Source organism: Motacilla alba, chromosome 3 (genome assembly GCF_015832195.1).
Source record: "Motacilla alba alba isolate MOTALB_02 chromosome 3, Motacilla_alba_V1.0_pri, whole genome shotgun sequence".
Lineage (NCBI taxonomy): Eukaryota > Metazoa > Chordata > Aves > Passeriformes > Motacillidae > Motacilla > Motacilla alba.
In genome coordinates this window covers 90,238,104-90,259,037 of record NC_052018.1, presented here as the reverse complement: position 1 = coordinate 90,259,037, position 20,934 = coordinate 90,238,104, and the positions used below count along the sequence as shown (strand labels likewise).

The 20,934-nt window shown below is 43.0% G+C and overlaps 1 protein-coding gene across 2 annotated transcripts in view; it reads left to right on the top strand.

The window, feature by feature from the left end:
- The window catches only part of PKDCC (protein kinase domain containing, cytoplasmic), a 36,146-nt gene that overhangs the window by 3,394 nt on the left and 11,818 nt on the right, over positions 1–20,934 (top strand). The window contains exons 2-5 of one of the 2 annotated variants that reach the window (XM_038132496.1): positions 11,882–12,004; positions 15,046–15,317; positions 19,141–19,190; positions 20,025–20,132. In XM_038132496.1, the coding sequence (XP_037988424.1) occupies positions 11,882–12,004; positions 15,046–15,317; positions 19,141–19,190; positions 20,025–20,132 (553 nt within the window). Of the gene's footprint in view, positions 1–11,881; positions 12,005–15,045; positions 15,318–19,110; positions 19,191–20,024; positions 20,133–20,934 lie in introns of both variants that reach the window. The other variant, XM_038132495.1, reaches the window with a different exon arrangement.

Sequence of the window (20,934 nt, the reverse complement as noted above, 5' to 3'; positions counted from 1 at the left end):
GGACGTCCCCGCTTTGCTGTTTAATGCCCCGCGGGGTGGGGGCGCACGGGGCCAGGGCGCTGCGGCCTGAGTCAGGGTGATAAGGCATTGCCTTGAAAGGAGACGGGAAATATCGACCTGACAGGCGCTATCTGGACACTGTCGGGACAGCTCTGTGGGCCAGGAGCAAGTCTCCGGTGTCACGCAGGAGTCGTAGAACCGATGTGGAAAACGGGGCGCCAGGGAATAACACGAAATATATTGGTTATGCCTCTGTTAAAATTTCACACAGGACAGGATCGGCTGACTTCATGATTTTTAACTTGTTTTCACCAAAAGTCGGCCCAGGGCTTAGAATTCACTGTCCAAGGTTTGCTGCCGAGGCAGAGGAATCAGTTCAATCAGCCTGGCTTTTGACAGGCGCTTCAGCTCCCATTGGAGCAGGAGGACCGCGCTGGCTACAGTCGCCAAAGGCACTATGCCACATATTCTAGGCCAGCGAGGCCCGGGAGCTTCCCTGCCTTTGCTTCTTACCTCTGTTTTGCTCCTTTTCCCCCTCCCCGGCCGTCCCCGGCATACCCAAATACGAGCCGGCTGCTATAATTAGCAGGAAGGACGTGCCACCCTCCTGTCACCCTGCCGTGCCGGGGGAGGGCTGGGGCGGGCGGGCGAGCCGGGAGGGATGGGGCAGGGCGCGGCACTCACCGGGGCGCTCCTTGGCGGCCGCCCGGGGCTGGAGGCGAAGCCGGGCCGCTTGAGGAGAGCGGGAGCTCTTCCTCCGCCTCCCCATGCCGCGGGCGTGGGAGGGAGCGACCCCAGGGACGCGGCCACGCAGGCGGCCGGCAGCCGCCCTGCCTCAGCGGAACCCTCCCGGGTATCCCCGGCCCCGGTCAGGGCCTGGTGGCGGTGAGTGCGTTCATGAGTTTCTTTTGCTGAAAATCAAGTTTCGTGTCCATTCAGTCCTAGGAAAGGGGGTTTTCCTGTAAATCTCTGGCAGCTGACAGCCTGAAGTGTAGTTTGTAAGATAACAGGCTTGTTCTTTACTGTCTCAGCAGTTCTCATTCTGGCCTGTCTCTTGTCAAAATCAGCTTTTTTTTTTTTTTTTTTTTTTTTTTTTTTTTTTTTTTTAAGCCATCCTTTTAAAAAGACTTGATTGTTGTACGATATATGATAGAAGGGAAAAGAGCTCTTTCCAGAAAGTACCAGTGCCTTTAGACAACATGCTGACATATCCACCGTGCCCTCCGCCCGGGGAAGGAGCCAGATGTGTCAGCTCTGGCAGATGTGGTGAATCAAGTCTAGCAAAAGAAACACGGAAAACTAGCAAGAGGAAGAGTGGTTTCACATTAGGCAATGCTGAGGCGAAGGCAGCTTGCCTTCCTGTTTTTCCTTCCACGCTCTGCTCCGTCACTTGCACGAAGGGCCAGCGCTGGGCTGTCATTCCCCCTTGCCCCCGCCGTCTGGGGCTGCCCGGGGCTCCCTGGGGCGGCAGCCGCTGGGAAGGGCAGGTGCAGGCTGCAGTGGAAATATATTTGCTTTGGAGTGGCGAAGAGAGGGGTAGTTCATTAAAGTTGATTTTATAATGAAGGGCACTGGGGAAGAGGGGGAACTGGGTCACTGGTTTGTTGTAACAGAGGATTTAGCGGCCCGCTAATTGCTTTGCAGTCGCTCTGTCGAATGCGGTGCCCGATCTCTTCCTTTCACTCCGTGCTGCGATTTCTTTTCTTGCAGAGTTCACATGCTGCTGTTTGAATCCTGGCTTTCTGAGCATTTTAGTGAGGGAGATGATTTAGAGTGCTTTAATTCCTCCCTGCCCATATTTGAGGAAGAAAAGAAAATCAAACCATTTGCAGTTAATTTCAAACAACGAGCACAATTGTAGTGACACAAAGGCAATGTTTGATTTACAGTAATAATGTAATTATAGCCTTGGAGTATCAGAATTAAGGGTGGTGCCGTTCTTTCTTCGTCTTTGCATTGCTGAAGAGAAGGGAGGGAAGGTCTGAAACTGCAGACGTTTGGAAAAGTGCAAGCTTATTTCTGTGACAACTATTTATCAGCACTTTCAGTGTGAGTTCACAATGATTCATTTAAGAAGAAGCTACCGCTCTCTTTAAAAACACACACAAAAGCTCAGGGATAAGGTTTGGTTTTGGCTGATGCTGGTGGAAGACACTTAGCTACTAACAGCACCAATGGCTTGCTGGCTGCCCGGACGAGTTCAGTTCATTTAGCTTATTTAGCTTTAGTGTGAAGTTAAAGTGTGTAGTTGAAATACTGAGATGGCATCTGCACTAGAAAAGTCACCATCCAAATATCAAAGCAGTTTCTATATGAATTGGGCGAGTTAGCTCTATTGTATTGGTAACTGATTTTTTTAAAGATGGTCATGATTTACAGGGAGAATATTTGTCTCTTGCAAAATTAGTTTATTAAAATAGACTGCAAATAGTACATCACTTACTGCTGACAAGTAGACTTAAGATGTGCCAGCCAATCACAATATTTTTAAATACCCATTTTTAAACAGGATTTTCTTTTCTTTACATGTGATAATTAAGAGATTTTTTTACCCTGATGGTTTTCCTATACATATGCATAGCCAATGGGATAGGGCAGTTTTAATTTCAATGCGAGAATTAAAATAATAAAGCTTTGTATATGGTTTGCTTATTCCAGGTGGAAGTAGACAATCTTTCCAAGTGTGAAGAGAGTCAATATACAATTAATTTCCAGGGCAAACTTATTTGCATAGGGATTGTATGGAGTCTTGAAGGTCTGGTCCTTCACCCTCCCTCTTGCAGGATTCTACTGTTGTTTTCACAGAAGGCAGGGGGAAGGGGAGATTGTGCTGTTGTGGAAACAGCTACTCAGGGACCTCTTCCCTGTTGCCAGCAGGTGGCCATTGAATCGTTTTTGTGGTGGCAGTGGTGCAGGATTCGCAGCAACAAGTCTTTTCTCTGTCTGGCTGCAGTTTGGCCATCAGGACTCTGGGAACTACTGACCTGAGGAAAGTGCTGCGCTTGCTGATAGCAGCTGGTGGGAGTGTATATGGAGAATTTGTCATTCTTAATTTGTAGATGGGGCAGCAGAGGTTCCCAGTTCTTGGGGATCTTTCAAAACCAAGTGCCTAGTGAGATTTAACCTTTGAGGCTGGAGCTGGATGGGCTCTGACTATGCACCCCAGATACAGGACTGCCACATTTAGGAAGGTTATCTTAGACTGGGAATGTTTTTCTCAATTACCTCAGTTGAGGTGCTCTTGGGACAGGTTTGTTAAAGATGAGTGAGGCCACCTCGTGGTGCAAGATAGTGGCTGTTTACCTGGTGTTGGGATCAGAGGAACCTCAGCTCCCAGACAGATGAGCCTGTCATACCTTGGCAGGGGAGGTTGGCACCTCTTGCTGGCCACCTCCTTCCTCTGGAAGTTGCTGCCACCACCACTGCCTGGGGAGCCGTGATGGAGTGGCTCCTTTGCCTCAGTCAATCCATTGCTTGACATTATTGTAGGTGCACCTTGAAGGAGATGAGGTATTTAGCTCTCTTGGGCACACTTCGAGGTGGCTAGTGGTGGTCGACAGAAGGTGTTGGGGATGGGCATTCATGTGGTAAGAGAAAAAAGCAGGCAGTGCCACCTACTGATGGCTCGGCAGAGACAGCCCGCTGCTGCTAGCAGATGTCCCCACAGCCCCACGGAGCTCGGCCTGGAGTGGAGAAGGGCAGGGAGAGCAGACAGATGCGGTTTGGCGAGGAAAGAAGAATTACACAAAGTGCTTCTTTATTGTGAGACTGCTTCCCAAAAGGCCCAGATGTTATCCTGCACTTTTAAGAGTGAAGAAAGGATCTGTTAACAAGAACACAAGAACTCCAGAGCTGCTGGAAGCATAGAGCTGATACAATTGCAATCCCACTCTTAACTGTTCCTGTCCCTGGAAGGCAAGCTGCACATCTTGATGCTGAAGTCACCAAATAGTATTTTTTTCCCATTGAATTCCTTGGGATGGCAGAGGGTGTTGAACTTGCAAAGCTGCTGGCAGGCATGACTTTCCATAAGGCACATGTCATCACGTAAGTTAGAAGGGCTACATTGTCCCTCCTTTTAAAAGTAGCATTCATAAAACTAATCCCAATCATTTGTTGAATGATTTCTATGGTTGTTTCTCAGTTTTATGTGCCATGTAAATCACTCCAGAAGACTGGTTTGAATTTCTGCCTCCTTTATGGGAGTTGATGACTTGCAACCTCATCTAGTTTCTTTGAGAAGAGCCCAGCACTGCTTCTTCTGCTCAGTGGCTTGGAGAGATCAGTGGTCACCACAGGATGCTGTGGGTATGATCAAGTTCTCCCTTGCTGCTTGCCGTTTTTCATGGGAGCAACAATGAATGAATGAGGTCATTCCGGGCCATCAATATCCTGGCCTGGAATTAGTTATGACCAGGACACAATTGCGGAGGGAAGCACATGGTTTTTATAACTTATCCTTTCATTCCCCCTGCCCCCCAGTGTGGGATAGCTAGGTAAATCTCTTCTCCCTGGTATCCAGTGATAAGGCACGTGGGAATTGTTCAAAGCTGCACTGGGGAAGGTTGAGAGTTGACACTAAGAAGGGTGGTCAAACACTGGAACAGGCTTCCTCAAGAGGTGGTCAATGCTCCCAGCCTATGAGTATTAAGGAAGCATTTGAACAATATCCTCAATAACATCCTTTAACTTTTAGTCAGCTCTGAAATGGTCAGGAAGTTGGACTACATGATTTCCTGTCCCTTCCAACAGACCAACTGAAATATCCTATCCAATCCTATCCCTGAATTGCATCATTGTGGCCCTTTTGCACATGCTCTGTCTTCTAGTTGCAGCTGTGTTTGGGAAGGCTAGGCAGGGGCATGGTGGTTGGCCAGGGAGGAGGAGAGGACCCCTGGAAGGGGACACCAGGGCTGGCATAGCTCTGCTCCTCTGTCTTTCTGCTCTCTGTATGGACACAGTGTTGGTGGATTCAGGCATCAGCTCAGACCATCCTTGGAAGTGTTGCAGTCCTGGTTTGTGAAGTGTCTGTGTCAAATATACTGGTCTTTTTAAAAGATATTTTTGATGGATTCTTGTGTCAACACAGTCATCTGGTGGTTCAGGTAGATGCCCCATGACATCTAACTTCTGTTGCCATTTTCATTTGAGTGATGGCCATGAAAAACTTGACAAAAACTAGTTCTCACAGGCACTCTGCTAATACTAATATTAACTCGACTAATTTTAAAGGTCTTGTTATTTTTCATCACACTCAGCTGAACTGCTCAGTTTGGGTAACAGACACCAGACATGGGTATTTTATATTGTTTTAGGCCAAATTTGGAGCAAGTTTGTTTGGATAGACTTGCCTTTTTTCTTGGACTGTGAAGCTTGAGATAGACTCCAAGCTTACTTTAAAGCTTACCACGATAAAGTTGAAAATGACTCATGCCTAAGAAAGAAAAATTATACAGATGGATTTATTACAATGAATCCAAGACAAGCGTTACTGAACATGTGATGCACAGAGCTTGCTTGACAGTTTTGTAATGCAAAATCATGTCATGACAAAGGGTTAAACTTGTGGTGCAGTGGAACTGAGTGATGTGAATGGAGGTCAGGGGAGCTTCTGATCTGGCTATTTACAAGATAATGAACTATGCCTCCAGTGATATCAGCCTGTTTCCATTGAAATCGTGGTTGTATGAGTGATCCATTTGTCTTCCTTGGAAGGCTTTACAAGAGGAGGCTGCTTGAGTGACTAAATATTTGCAGGGTTGGGCCTTGAGCTTGTGCAGTGCAATGCAAATTCAAAGAGCTGTAAATGTTTTTAGTAGAAGAATTTTCCACTTCAGAATATAAGGAAAGCAGGGAGAGTAAAAGGGAGATAAAGTTACTAAATCATAAGATTATAGCCAACATAATATGTGTCAGAACAGCAGGTATGTACGGATATGTATACACACATATACCTCTAAAATATATGGAGATATCTGTGGACCTTTATGGATATAGCAACAGATATGGGTAAATACACATAGTGTTCTGTTTCTGAGTACTACATTCCAATTTTTTCTATTAATGAAAACGTTTAGTAACATGTTTAGGAATGGTGCCAGGAATGAGATTCTTGTACCTTTTAGTTCTCCTGGAGTTTAGTGCTAATCATAATAATACATTTATAAATAAAGCCTAGGCAGAACTGTAAATTTAGAGTTTAATATTTTAATTACTCACTGCTTTCTCTCAGTCCCAAAATCCAGCAGACAAAATACTGCCTCACAGCTGTCAGCACACAGTTTGGGTCCCACTCTCAAAAAGTTCTTCATGGTGCTGAGGATGTTCTGTGTGAGTCTTTTTCCAGTGAAACTCAGCACTTTGTAGGGCTTGATTGCTGGATTTCTATGGGAGAAAATAAATTTACTTCTCGTTCACCATCTTGATATATTCTATAGCAGGAAAGTTGGATTGGTCTTTAGTAAATTTAGGCATTGAGTTCCCACGCATTTTCCCGGTTCCCTGCATGTTACAGGTTTCCATGTGCTTTTGGGCTGATTGGCAATATATACAAATATTGAGTATGTATTTTGAAAATATATAAACCATTTTAAAATACATATGCAAATATTGTGTGTATACATTAGATATCAAAACAGGCACATACATGTATGTCATATTTACAAAAATACGTGTATATATGTGCTTGTGTGTATATGTATGTATATTTATAGATGTATGTAGCATCAGCAAGGAGGGCAAAGTTTTAAAACACAAGTGATTAATAAACCTTAAACTGACAGAAATGTCTCAGATCATGTACTGGTAAACCATAGCTGTATCAGGCTGTGCTGGGGATTTCTGTTCTTGCAGGGATGTACTGTCTGAGTGCTTCAAGGATGAAAGGTGAATCCAAGGACTGGTTGCCTAGAAATGTTACATTAACTTAGCAATAAAGTAGCAAGAACTTCTAAAACGCACGGTTCTGGTTTTAAAGCATAGCAGCTTAAGCAAATAGCTCATTGAAAGGCCAGTAGGAGCTCCTTATTTCCCCTGGGCACCAAAACTCTACAAAATACAATCTCGACACAACCAGTTTTGATTAAGCAACTCTGTCTCCATGTATTTCTGAAAAGAAAGGCTGTGTCAAGTGTTGACTGCTGTCACTCTTCGTACATGTGAGATTGTATTTCATTGCACTTTTCTATTGTGGGCAGAAGCTGGGTCCTACTGTAGTCAAAATTAAAAGAGAATAGCAGTCCAAATTGAAAGAGAAGAGAGTTAGGTTTCTGAAATTTACTTCTGGTGTAATGCAGTTGAGCTTGTCACTTATATTACAGCTGGTAGCAGTGTGCTTGAAGTTCACATTCCAGGACTCACAGAAATCTCATGTTCATTAAAAAAAAAGGGGAAATTGCCAGTTTTTGTGGTTGTAGAGAGAGAAGAACATTCACAATGTGTTGTAACTTTTAGGGAAGTGGTATGATCTGTGCAGGGGCATTTTGCCCTGCAGCAGTCCTGCCCCAGCCTGGCAGCAGAGCCGAGCTGAGCCACCAGAGCCCCAGCTGGGGAAAGTGGCTGGAGTCCTGTTTGGAAAAGGTGGGTCCTACTGTTTGTGACTGAGCAACCTCCACAAAGGAAATGTAGCACTTTGGCAATGGTTCTAGTTTGACATTTATTTTTTGGAAAGTCCAGCTGGGGTGTCTACACCAATGCAGGAGGGCTAAATGTTTGCACAGACTTACCCTGCTGATGACAGCTTAATAAGCTTCTTTTTTTGTGTGTTTTTATTCAGTAAGCTTGTTGGCTTTTGTGTAGAGGCTGACCTCTGCTTTTGCTCTCCCCTGCTGCCCCAGCTCCTCTGAAAGAGGCACCTCTGTCCCCATAATTTGTAGTAAAAGGAAATTGTAAAGGGAGGTGAACTGGCCGGCTGTAAGGACATGGGCTCCTACAATGCAATATTACTTTCACAGGGCTGACCCTGTATGCCCAGTGTACCTAAAAGCTGTTGGGAGTCAGTGGGTATTTTGGGTGCAGAAAGACTAATGCAGGACTGAGCCTATACGAACAAGAAAATCCAAACGGCGAGGGAATAATTTGGTAAACGAGGCTACGCGAAAAAAATGAATTACAACACATGATGTGAGAACAGGTCAACATTTCATATCTGGCATACATTTTTCTAAACAGACAGAAAGGCATCCCAGTATCGTGACTGTTTGCTATTAGATTCTACACAAAAATATATTGGGGTGGCATTTAAATGCAGTGACTCGAGATAGCAAAAAGATGTGGGATTGTATTTCTTTCCATTCATTTAATTGGAACCATACTGAAAAAGCGTATGAAAACCATCACTCTTCAATATGTCTGAAGCGTAGCTTTGTGACGCTGAGAATGATGTCCAACCTAATAGAATTTCAGATAGAGGAGATATTTTGGCTCATCTTTTGCTTCCAGCTATATTCAGTTTCCCCGTGTGGTTATTTTTCTTGTTATTGTATGCACCAGCTATCTGCTTCTTACTTCACTGTCTGGGAATACAAACCATTCTGTCTCATTTCTGACCTTAAAATGGATTGGACAAAAACAAAAAGAAGTTAAAAAAATGTTTTGGGTAGTACCCTTGTACTTGTTTCTTGTGTTGTGTAAGTCAGCTTTTAAAATGGAAGGCCTCAGTATTGCTGCCTGGGAATATTTTGCATCTATATATTTCTGAACTTTGTACCATCTGTGTGCTGGGTCGTGGTTCATCAGGAGGGGATGAATGTAACCATTTCAGATGCTTAACTGGCTGTTGGGACTTGCCCAGTTTGTAATCATGGTAATTGCACATACAAATATGGCCATGTAATTACATGTGCATTTTTGCGTTTAGTTTCAGGAGTTCATTTAGAGAAGTATAAATGCGGCCCAATAAATCCTCTATATCTCAGACTTCTGTGCTTTTATAACCCAATATAATTATGTAGTAACACTGTATCTGGAGAGGTTTCTCTTAAGTAAAATCAATGAAGTGCTCAGGTTAGTTTGTAGATATAGTCAGATACTTGGGCAGTGAAGACTTTTGCCAAGGTACAAACTGGACAATAAAATGAAAGAATTGTGGGCAAAATTTCCAGCTGAGAGCAAACCTAACTTGTTATTATTACTATTGACATTCATAGATTGAGATACAATAGACAAAAAGAGGCACTGTAATGAATTTCTACTCCTGTGATCATATGCCATAAATAGATAGCGAAACTCATTTTTTGATATTTTTTGATGTAAATATATATATATGTATTATGTTTGTATAATCAAAAGGAATGGATAATAGTTGTTTGTCTTCTGTGTTTCTATTCCCAGAGCTGTTTTCCCAAATATTAACAATGTCTGATGGAGACTGATACCTTTTTTGTAATTAGTGTTACTGTGAACCAACAGTTACCGCAATACTGTCATTTCCCAGTCTGGATTGCTTGCTAATTTCCCCTATGGCTTTTTTTTCCCCAGTGGATAGTATTACTGTGCTAAAGACAAGAATTGAATTCTGCAGATGATACAGAAACAGATGCTAGATTTTGACACTCGGAAGTGAGGGTTTTCAAATCTGCCAAGCTTCAGCCCATCTCCTTAGTGTGCCCACACACAGGAGGGGTGGGAAGAAGCTGGTAAGGACTGCAGAATCCAACCTTCCCTGAGAAAATAATATATGTTGTACTAAATATTTTCATTTAAAGCAACTTTTGGTTTGCTTAAACAGTTGTGCTGATGTGATCCTCTAAGATTTAACTCCTGCAATAAACTGCACAAAAGTGGTGTCACAGATGATAAGGGAGAAACCCAAGTGTGGTCTGAATGGCTCTAGATGGAGAAATTATTGCTGTTAATATCTTTGTCATGGTTGTGGCAGTAAAGACAAACGTCCCTTTTCCTACTTCAAATGTTCATGTTGGCATCTATCACGAATCCTCTTTTTGGCTTGTTTTAAAATAAAATCTTTTAGCTCTTTTTTTTTTGTTTAAGTTAATGTCCATGTTTAAGCAGCTGTTTTGAAATACAGTGCCATTTTTACACCAAAAAGAAAAACTGTTTACTTCTTTTACATTTTTGGCACCCTTTTTTCCTTTAAATGTAGACAGCTACAGTCAAAACTAGCAGCATGGCTCATAACAAATCCCATATTTGCTGACTTTAGCCTGGTCTTTGCTTTTCTGCCTGGGGAGGTCACAAGCTTTAAGAATGTGCTGGATGCTGTAATCTGCTCGCAGGGGCTGTGTGCTGCCGCGGTTGCTCCCTCCGGCCATGGCACTCTGCTTTCCTCATGATTTGGGATCGGTCCCTGTCCTGGCTGCCTGAGCCTGACTTCTTCTGCAGTGCCCTCAGCACTGAGGAACTCCCTGTCATCTTCCCTGAGCTTTTTAAAACTAAAAGAGGTTTGAAAAATCAAATTTCTCAAGGCAAGGCAGCAGAGGAGTAGCAACAGGGCATTTTTTATAATGCTGCATTTTCACATCAAACCTTTTACTATATGTTTTATTTGACTGGGGACAGAGATTACATTTAATTTTATTTCATGTGCATGCTGTTCTGGCTGGAAAGTTGTGATCAGATTCTTATCTGGCTCATTTAATATCTTCTCTGCCAGGGCTTGGCAGGGAGTTCATAAAAAGCCTGTCCCCCAGCCTGTCAGACATTGTCCCACTCCATATAAAGCAAGACAGTCTCTCCTCCACAGTCTTTAAATATTCTTCTAGTGTAATTATTTGTGCAAGTAGAAATCATTCAAAAATCCTTGGGAAGCAAATAAAAGAAGAAGCTGGAGTATGGCTGAAATTGCCATTTAAATGCTTTTAAATTTTTATTTTTTAAATGCTTTAAATTTATTTTTAAATGCTTTTTAAATTTTGCCAGTAGAAGCTACTGGCAAATAATATTTTGGAGTATTTGCCCTGCTTTAATGATACTGTACACAGAAATTCATCAGGTATAGTGTGAGGCAATTTCTGGCTGGGAAAAGATAAATGTGGGCCTTTCAGATGCTTTTCGAAGTGCTGTGTCATTGAAATACATATTGCCACTCAAGGCACAAACAGTAAAATGTAATTTCAACTATTTTACGGTATTTTTTAAGCGTAAAGTGAGTATAATTTAGTCAGGTTAAATTACCTTTCCTTGTAATTTAGTTTTGTGTTTCTGCATTCATAGATATGTTACATTATTATTATTATTATTATTATTATTATTATTATTATTATTGTTATTTTTTGTAATATATTTTTCATGGGTTGACCCTATCTGGATGCAAGCCATTCTCTCACTCCCCTCCTCAGCTGGAGAGGGGAGAGAATATATTTTAAAAGGCTCATGGATTGAGTTAAGGAGAGAGAGAAATAATTCAGCAATTAATGTCATGGGAGAAATACTGGACTTGGGGAAAAATTAATTTAGCTTATCAAATCGTAGTAGGGTAATAAAAGATAAAACCAAATCTTAAAAACATGTTCTACTCACTCCTCCCTTCTTCCTGGGCTCTGCTTCCCTCCCAGTTTCCCTGCCTCCTTTCCTGAGCAGTGCAGGGGAGTGGGAATGAGGGCTGTGGTCAGTTAACCATATGCTGTTTCTCTGACTCTTTGCTCCTCAGGAGAGGACTCCTGAGAGTCTTCCCCTGCTCCAGTGTGGGGTCCCTCCCACGGGGGACAATCCTTCATGAACACCTCTGGTGTTGAGACCTTCCCTCAGGTTGCAGTTCTTCATGAACTGGTCCAGAGTGGGCTGGATGTAGCCCACTGGATGTAGTCCTTCAGCCTGTGTTCCCTGCAGGGTGACAAATCCTGCCAGAAGCACTGCTCACAGCCTCCTCTGGGAATCCTCCTGCCAAGGTGCCCTGCACTGATGTTGGTTGTGTTGTTTTCAGCTCTATGGCTACTGCTACCAAGACAGCAATGACATCCCAGACACACTGACCACCATCACTGAACTCGGCTCGCCTCTGGAGATGATTCAGCTTTTACAGACTTCCTGGGAAGACAGATTTCGGGTGAGTAACAGCTGTTTCATAAGGATCTTTAGGAGAGCGAGAAATAAATAATATTATGAAGCAGGGGTTGTGTACTCTTCAGCACAATTCACATTTATTAAATGTTTGTTTTGCATATGATTACATCTTGGTTTAGAAGCAGTATTCAGCACTCCCCTTCTGTAGTGTTTAAGACACGGTGTTATTTTGTCTGTCAGTGTTATCTAATTGTAACCAGTTATATGGTTTTTACATGATATCTTGAAACATTTCTTACTTGTTAAAGCTTGAGGCCCAGGAGTTTTGGCATTGTGCTCTGCAACCGGGATTTAAACAATAGAAGGATGTTACATTTCTCTCCTGATCCTTATCATAGGTTTTTTTTTTATAATTGTTTTCTACTGCTTCCTGCTCTGTTCATTTTTTCCTGGGGAAAGAGTGAAATAAACGTACACAAATCTCAAACCCAGTTTGTCCACCGCACTGGCAATTTACCAGGAGCACAAAGGTCACACTTAATTTGTCCAAAATGAAGCCAGACTGCAGCAATGCTTTGATCAAGACAGCTGTCTCGCTTGGTGTGTATGGGGATGTGTCGTTGTCTGAGGTTCACTCCCTAGGACGTTGAAAGGCAGCAGCAGTCTGCATCTGAAACACTTTGGATTGCTTGGCTACATCTGTGCCAGAAAATTAAAAGTGCGCCTGAGTGAGCTCTGGGTGGAGAGAGCAAGGTGCAGCCCACGGCTGTGCTCTTGCATTCCTGCTCTCTCTGAAGGCTGTGAGCAGGATTGGAACCTGCTGGAAATGGTCCCTAGGCCATGCTGCCTTCTGGATCCTGCCTGGGGACAGTGCAGGAGAACAGCCTTGGTGCAGGTCAGACCTGGCCAGAGGACCATGCTAGCCAGTGTGCATGTGGGATTAAGTTTCTGTGCCCAGGAATGTTCCCTGGCAGAGTTTATTTTACTCATACAGCTGGAGCAAGTGTGTTGCCTGCACTAAGCTGCAGCTCTCTTTTCCTGAAAGAATTGTGGTCTTGATAAGCGGCAGAGGTACTCAGCAAGGTTCCCAAAACACAGGGCCACCTGCTTTTAGCTCATCTCATCCAGGGAATGCAAATAATGGACTGTGATAGCAATTATGTATAAAATAAATGACCAAGAGATTATGGGAAATAAAAAGACAAGTTTCTTTCCAGTGTGGATATTTCTGAGTGAGCAGTTGCAAAGGGAGATAAAGGAGAATTAGATGAAAACCTTTACAGAGGTAGAATTACAGGTGAACATTCCTGTGACCACTGTAATGGAGTCCTAAATAATGGCATGCTCATTCCTTTGTTTAGGATGCAACTAATACAGAAAGGAAGAGAATAAAATTTTCTTCTTGATATGTGAGACTTGTTTGTGGTCCAGTCCTGAAAATGACTGCATAAATCCATGAGGTCATTCCTACAATTGACAATTTCCTTGTGTGGATGGACTGAGCAGTAAGCTGAGTAATCCATAGGTGTGTGACACAGAGCAGAGCCTTCAAAAAACTTGGGCGTAAAGCTTGTTGTAAGGAGGCATTTGCAGTCTCAGCCTGCAGCAGGTCTGCATGGCAGAGCCTGTTGGGGTTGGGCACAGAGGTTGCTGGTACAGGAGCAGGGGGCTTTTTGGCATTTGAGAAAAGGCAATAATTTTGGATGACAACCCGTGGGTTTGCTCAAGCTAAATTCTGGGTTTGTTGGCATTTGAAGATACCTATATTATAGGTTAGCTTGAGCTGGATGGGCTTTTTCTCTACAGTGTATTGCAGGATAATACAGACATGAGTTCTGTGTCCTTCCAAGGGGAGGTAAGGGTGGTCAAGTTTAGCATCCCCTAACCACACTTGTATGCACTTACAAACATCTCCATATGAACTATGGTATCCTGCAAGTAGGAGAGAAATGTTCTTGTCTGGTCAGCCAGGAGAAGGTTTAGGTAGAAGAATGAGATGGTTCTAATGTCCCACAAGTGAGGGATAACTTCAGCTGTGCTCAGCTTTCTTATCAAGGATGTGTTGAGGTGCACCCTTGAGTGTAATGTTTAAGCTCCTAGACTGAATTTGGATTTGACTACTTCAATGCACATGCCCTTAACATTGTATTTTAATAGAAAACAAAGATTATATATAATCAGTAAAAAGCCTGCTAAACTGAATAAGACCTGTTATTTATTTAATACATAAAATAAAAGTTCCAGTATTTAAATGGAACTTTTCATGGTACTGCCACCTTTGGATTAATAGGTTACATAGTGGACTCTGAAGGAATGCATGAATTGAAAACAGGACTTTGGTAAGGGGGCTGAATTCAATGTTCATCAGGGTTGCTGCCTAGTAAGAGTTACTCAAGTTTCTAATCTGTAGTGGAAAAGTGAAACATCAGCACAGAGCTCCCACCTCAGCCTCGAAGTGGAGCATGAGGGTCCACCACAGGAGACATATCAAGGCAGACAGACATACACTAACTCTGAGGCATGGTACAGAGTTACACTGAACCTGTGGAGCTCCTCTTCCTGGGAATTTGCTTCCTTCTCTCCTGGAAAAAGGAAAAAATCAGAGCAAACAGTGGAAAAAATTATAAAAACAATAAAGAGGCAGGACCAGTACAGAGGCAATGCAGACACTGTCTGCAGTTGGAGCTCCAGGCATGGGTGCAGGGCAGTCCAGCCAATATTTCCAGACCTGGAGTTTGTAAAAGAGCAAGATCAGATTGTGTGGTCAATGCCTGTGCAAAAAGTGTTATTAAAAGTTAATGCTTTTATTTCTGTTAAAAGTAAGAATAGCAACAATGAACCCTGCTTCAAGAATAGTGTGGGAAAGCATAAAGAAGCTTATTTTTGTTTCAAGTCTCTCAGGGTTTTACAATCAGCTATACTAATCCTGTGAAAAATACCTTGGTTGCAACATTTAGTTTTGAGGGTAAGTTAAAATGCTTATATTAAGTCATAAATTTATGAGCATATCTTCAGCTAAAGTGGTTTTGTTGTACATTTTGCACTCAGAAAACAATGCGAGGTACCCATGGTTTTGTGTTTCAGATCTGTCTCAGCTTAGTTCGGCTTCTGCATTACTTGGCTCACTCTCCTCTTGGCTCGGTGACATTACTGGATTTTCGCCCTCGGCAGTTTGTGATCGTGGATGGGGAGCTGAAGGTGACAGATCTGGATGATGCCAGTGTTGAGGAGAGCTCTTGCACCAGTAACAGTGACTGCTTCATGGAATTCCCTGCGAGAAACTTCACCCTGCCCTGCTCAGTGGAGGGACGGTGTCAGAGCATGAATGAAAAGAGGAATCTCTATAATGCCTACAGGTCTGTGATCAGATAAAGCCATGGAGAGTTAAGGGTGGGCCTAGAGCTCCAGCATCCTTAATAGTTATTCACATCAATGAGCACATACTGTCTCAGAACCAATGCCCAGGAGTAAGTGAAGCCATGAATAATTGTTTCATTTGTGAAAATACATGGCTTTATAATGTTTGAAATATTTTGCATACTCTGAGTGTGATTCACTCAGTCTCATTCTGTGTTGGTTGAAGCCCACCGAATTCTTCACTCAAGCAGAGATTTTCATATGAGTGAAGCATAAGCACATTTGGAGCTTGGGGCCCACAAGTTCTGTGGTGTGACAATTCCAGTAGCTCTTTTGTGTGAGTTAAGAGGGGTCATCACATGTTTTGCACCACCAGCTGAGCAAAGGGCTGGCTTCAGAGGGAGACTTAGAGCTCAGTTCACATCCTGCCCTCTGGCTTAGCTCTCTCTGCCTTACTGGAGCCTGTTGTGGTATGGTGATAACAGCCCCAGTGTGTCCCTGGAGCTGCTGGGACCACCCTCAGCTGCTGATATTCTGGGGTCTAAGCCCAAACCTCTTAAAGCAAGGGTCGTCTTTTCACCCTTCCCTCCCAGCCCCGGGTCTGTGTGAGCAGGTGCTGTGGGACTGACTCCCAGTGCTATGCCTACAGTGGGGTACACGTGAGCAATGGGCCATGCTGGACCAGTTGGCCAGCTGGAGGAAGCGTTCAGCTATTGCAAATCTTCCAAATTTGATTCTAAAGCTGTGTCCAGATTTACAGCTGGGTCCTTCTGGGCAATGGCTTTGTGTTTGTGGTCTTGGCTCTCCCCCATCAACTATCACACCCCCAGAGGATTGTGTGGGGTGCTGGGGGAGCCATGTCACTGCTTTCCAGGGAGCTAGTAGTGGATGCTTAGTGCCGTGCTCATCCTGCCATTGCTGCTCCGTCTGACAGGCGCTGCTGGGACGGGCGGCCACTCTGGCTGATCCAGATGGGAGGATGGAGATCTCAGAGCAGTGCCATAATGGTGTGCTCATTTCTTAGGCTTCCCTTTCAAGTGCCATGCCATTCACTGCCTTCCAGACCACAGCAAGGAGAGGCTGCTCCAAGAGAGCCTTCTGCTTTGGTCGCAGGGCGCTCACCAGCATGTGTGTCGCATTAGCTGACCACACTGAAATGGGCTGCACCACATGACAGCCATCTGCAGTTGTGCAGCACAGTATTTAGCGTGTCCTGCAAGATTTTCCATTTCCATTTGCTTGGCTTAAAGATCTTGCTTAGGTTGCTAGCTTTTGGTTAAGACTGTTTTACTGTTTCTGGATAAGAAGCCTTTAATAGGCGCCCATCCATCTCGGTTGTAAGTGGGGACATATCTGTGGTGTGGTGGGCTTGTGGCAGGTTGCTGGTCACGCTGAAGGAAGTGGTCTTTTTCTAATACAGTTTTTAGTATTGCCTTTGAACTGCTCTCAAGTGTGTATTTCATGCACAATGCCCCAGTGTTCTCAGCCCCTGCTTTGCCTTAATTCCATAGAGACATGGGGTTTTGTTGAATGGCGGATTCATGCCGTGGGAGGCTGTGACCACCCATGCTAAGGAGTTACTTCGAGCCCTCTGCACTTGTCTCAGAAGGTGAAATCCTCACTTCATTAGGGATAGGCTGCTAAATTTGTTATTTTCATAGGTGTACTTTGTTGCTGTAGGCTTAGAGGTTGCCCTCTGAAGCTGTTAGATAGAAGTCAAAAGCAGCAATATGTCAAACAATACATAAACCCCTTGTAATTCTAAAACAGAGCACACCCTAACCTTGAGAGCATATTTGAGCCTATCTTGCTGCTTTCTTTATGAGGTAAATAATTAAAGGAGAGAAAGCATTTAGGAGAAACCTCTACAAGAACTGGCCTGTTTTGACTTTCAGATGGTTACCCCCTGTCACAAATGTATCTCACTGTGTTTTCCTCCAAGTTTTTGGGGGAACAGTGCTTTTCAAAGCACTGGACAGTTTTGAAAGTAAACAAAATTAATATTTTGAGCTATTAACCAATGGCTGAGATGAATTCTCCATCACTGAGAATTCTTAAATTAGGATCAAATCGTTCTCAAAAAGAAACAATTTGTAGGAACGAATGTAAAAGGATCTGACAGTCTGTGTTATGCAGATCACAGGGGATACCACTGGCCCTGGAATCGATGAATAACAAATGTTCTTGCAGTTAAGTTGTGCAGACTGCAGTGTCTGTACATGTCAGGATTTCACATGTGGGTGTTTGCAGTAGAACAGTCGCATGTTTCTGTGGCCCTGTAGCTACGGAAAAACAATAACCTCCGTGACTTGCTTCCAGCCAGCATTGAGCAAACTTAGTGACAGCTACTGAATTTTTGCAAAGAACTATTCACAATCAGTTGGACTCTGCTTTAGGGATAATCTCTAAGCAAAAACAATGAGCTCAAGTTTACCAGACAAATTATTTGTTACAAATGCTGTGCTGGTCTTCAGATTTCTGTATGTATTTACATTGGCTGTTTTGTACTCATCGTCAGGAAAACCTACGGGTGGATTATCTCACTTGGGAAAACCATAAACATTATTTTTGTTTGGGATGGAAAAGGGAGTTACATTTTCAGAGCAATATTCATTGTATAAATAGTGTCAGCTCAATAAAACCTGCCTCCATTATCAATTTTTGGTATCAGTAACTAAATTTTCTAATGTGTGTTTGTAAAGCATCTGCTGGTCTCCCTCCTGAGCATGAGTCCCTGGGGGTTTCCATTTGACAATGTGGTCTCTGTATTTGAAAAACTGTTTACTTTGCTTTGCAAGTTAGATGTGAAGCAGGGCAATTTCCCAGTTGTGTTCCTGTTCTTTTCATTAGCTAATATCTATGTCCAGTAGTTCTGTTTGTACTGTCAGATCCTGATCTGCCCATCTCCATCTTTGGTTTTTGTGACACTGAGTTAGTTGCAATAGGTAGTAGTATTGGCATAGCAGTGGAAGTCTGAAGGAGGAATATGAAAATTAAATGTACTTCAAGGGATGGTAATGGCACAGTTCTTTTTCTTTTGTAGTGAAAAACATTAAAATGGAGTTGTGGAATCTCCTTCTCTGTAGATATTTAAAAGCCATGAGGACACAATCCTAAGTAACTTGTTCTAGGGAGCCCTGCTTGAGCAGGGAGGCTGGACTAGCTGGCCTCCAGTGGTGCTTTCCAGCCTCTCCCATTCTGTGATTCTACCTCCATCAGTGAATATCTACATGAATGCATCTTGATTATAGATAAATGATAGGAACAGAGAGGATATTCTGTATTCCAGCAGCGTTAAAACAATAGAAGGTGGCTTTCTCCTGGCCCTTAATTTGAAAGTCTAAGAAATCTATAGTAAAGAAAATAGTAATTTCATTTATTAGAAATTAACAGAAATCTAATTTATGCACTTTCAAGGTTTGAAAAAAAAGCAAGCCCAAGATTTATGGGGTTGATGGCACCCTTTTAGTTTGTTGAAGTACAGACAGCTTTGCAAATAGTCACAATCCATGAGGCTTCACAGCAAATTGCTGTATTAATGGAACATTTACACGTAGGTACAAGGCAGCCTTGTATGTAGCAGCTTGGTCTAGGTATGCCAGACAGCTGTGTGTGAATGTCTCAGCTATGTATTCATTTGAGTATAGAATGCCATTATATTTCCTGAATAGGTCAGTGGCATATAAGCAATAGGAATCTTATTCTTTATGATGTTCAGGAGTATACCAGATGTTTGTAAACTCTTGTTTAAAAAAAAAAAAAAAGTCAATATTGGTTACTTTTCTATTGCAGGTTTTTTTTTACCTATCTTCTTCCACACAGTGCTCCATCCTCACTGAGGCCATTGCTGGATAAGATAGTCAATGCAACAGGTAATCACAATAAACATGGTAATGCCAAGTAGTTGCTTTTTTAGTGTATCTATTATGGTTGGGAGGGAGGGGGCTGCTTTTGTGCTTACTGCAATAGAACTGGATTGTTTTTTTATCCAGGATAAAATTGCTTCCATACCAAGAAGGCAAGAATGGGCCCACACATGGGAGAAATCCCATTTTTAGAGTTCATCTAGGCTTCACAGAGATATTTGTTTCATCCTGACACTTCAGGGTGAATTGCATCAGAATGCAATTCCTTGTGGGGTCCAGAAAAACTTCTGTCCTGGGAAGGAGAAATTTTAATGATAAAGCCCAGGCTCTTTCTCATTGTCAATGATATCACTGTTGTTTTATGCCTCAGAGGCACAAATGGCATTTCCATAGATCCTTACTGATTACCAAGGTAGTGGCTTTGAGAGAAGAGTAGTTGCCTGTGACACTGATTTGAGGGTTTTTCAGTGCCTTGCCCCAGTGTGCATCTGAAGGGAAAATAATTGATACTGGGCTATAGCTAATGAGCAAGCAAAGCTTTGGAGTTTCCTGTATTGGCTGATGTTGATCTCTTGTGGGGAGTTCTCCTCAGTGTTTTGAGCCTGCAGGCCTGGGGCTACCAGCTGGATGTGCCAGCCTCTGGAATGCCTGGGCCATGTCAGGTAGGAAACTTGTAGGAACTTGTAGGAACTCAGGGATTTCCTGCCCACGTCACCACCCTGCCATGGAGCAGGGCACCACGGGGCTCCCAAGCTTAGGGCTTCATTCAAATAAAACCTTCTTTTGTCCTGTGCAGGATGCTCCTCATCTAAGTCATTATTTTCCTCTGCTTTTTTAAAGGAGAACTTCACTGGGGAATAGATGAAACAGCTGCTCAGCTGGAGAGAGTTTTGAATCTGTATAAGAGTGGGGAGTACCTGCAAAACACAACCCGGGTGCCGAAAGCCGGTAAAGTCATCTTCCTTGAAACTTAAAAACTGAGATTTTGTCATTGTTGTGAGGTTTGCACGGGCTAATGTGCAGAAAACAAAGCTCAGTGGTCCTTCAAGTCATGCATGTGATATTTTATCTGCTTTTTGCTTCCTGGGAGCCTCCTGTAACTCTTCTCACTCTGTGATGTAGCTGGACGTCCATAAGTGTGAGCAGGCTGTAATGGGAATAAGGAAATCCAAAGGGAGTTCTCCATGACAGATTTATGGAAAACGTGTTTCATCACATCCACACATTGCTGTTGTAGTATCAAAACCTGCCTGAACATATACTGGGGAGAATCCAGTCATGAGGCTGTAACCCCCCATGGGCTTCCTGGAACTTAAAATGAATTTCTTGTAACATAAATGTTTATAGGTTGGAAGACTAAGAGGAAGTAAAGTTTTACTTCCTTTGCGAGGGAAAAATAGTGTGTCCCTCATCTTCTGCTAGCAATAGAATGAAAAAAATAGAAAAAAAAGAACAGGATGAGAACAAGGCTGAACAACTATCTTTTTCATAATATGTCTGTATGCTATTCAAGCTGTGGTACGAAGTGGTGCATGTTCTTCCTAGAAGGATAGCTGTGGAATTGTACATGTCAAAGAATATTATGTGTGCTGGAAATGACTGTTAAGCCCAACAATTGTAAAAGCTGTTTTGCAAATTATTTTTGTGTACGTACAATGTTCACGTCAAACTGTCAACATAATTGACTGCAAGTTGATAGGAAAATTATGGCTTTGCTGCAAAACTCAGTAAAGAGGGAAAGATGGGTTCT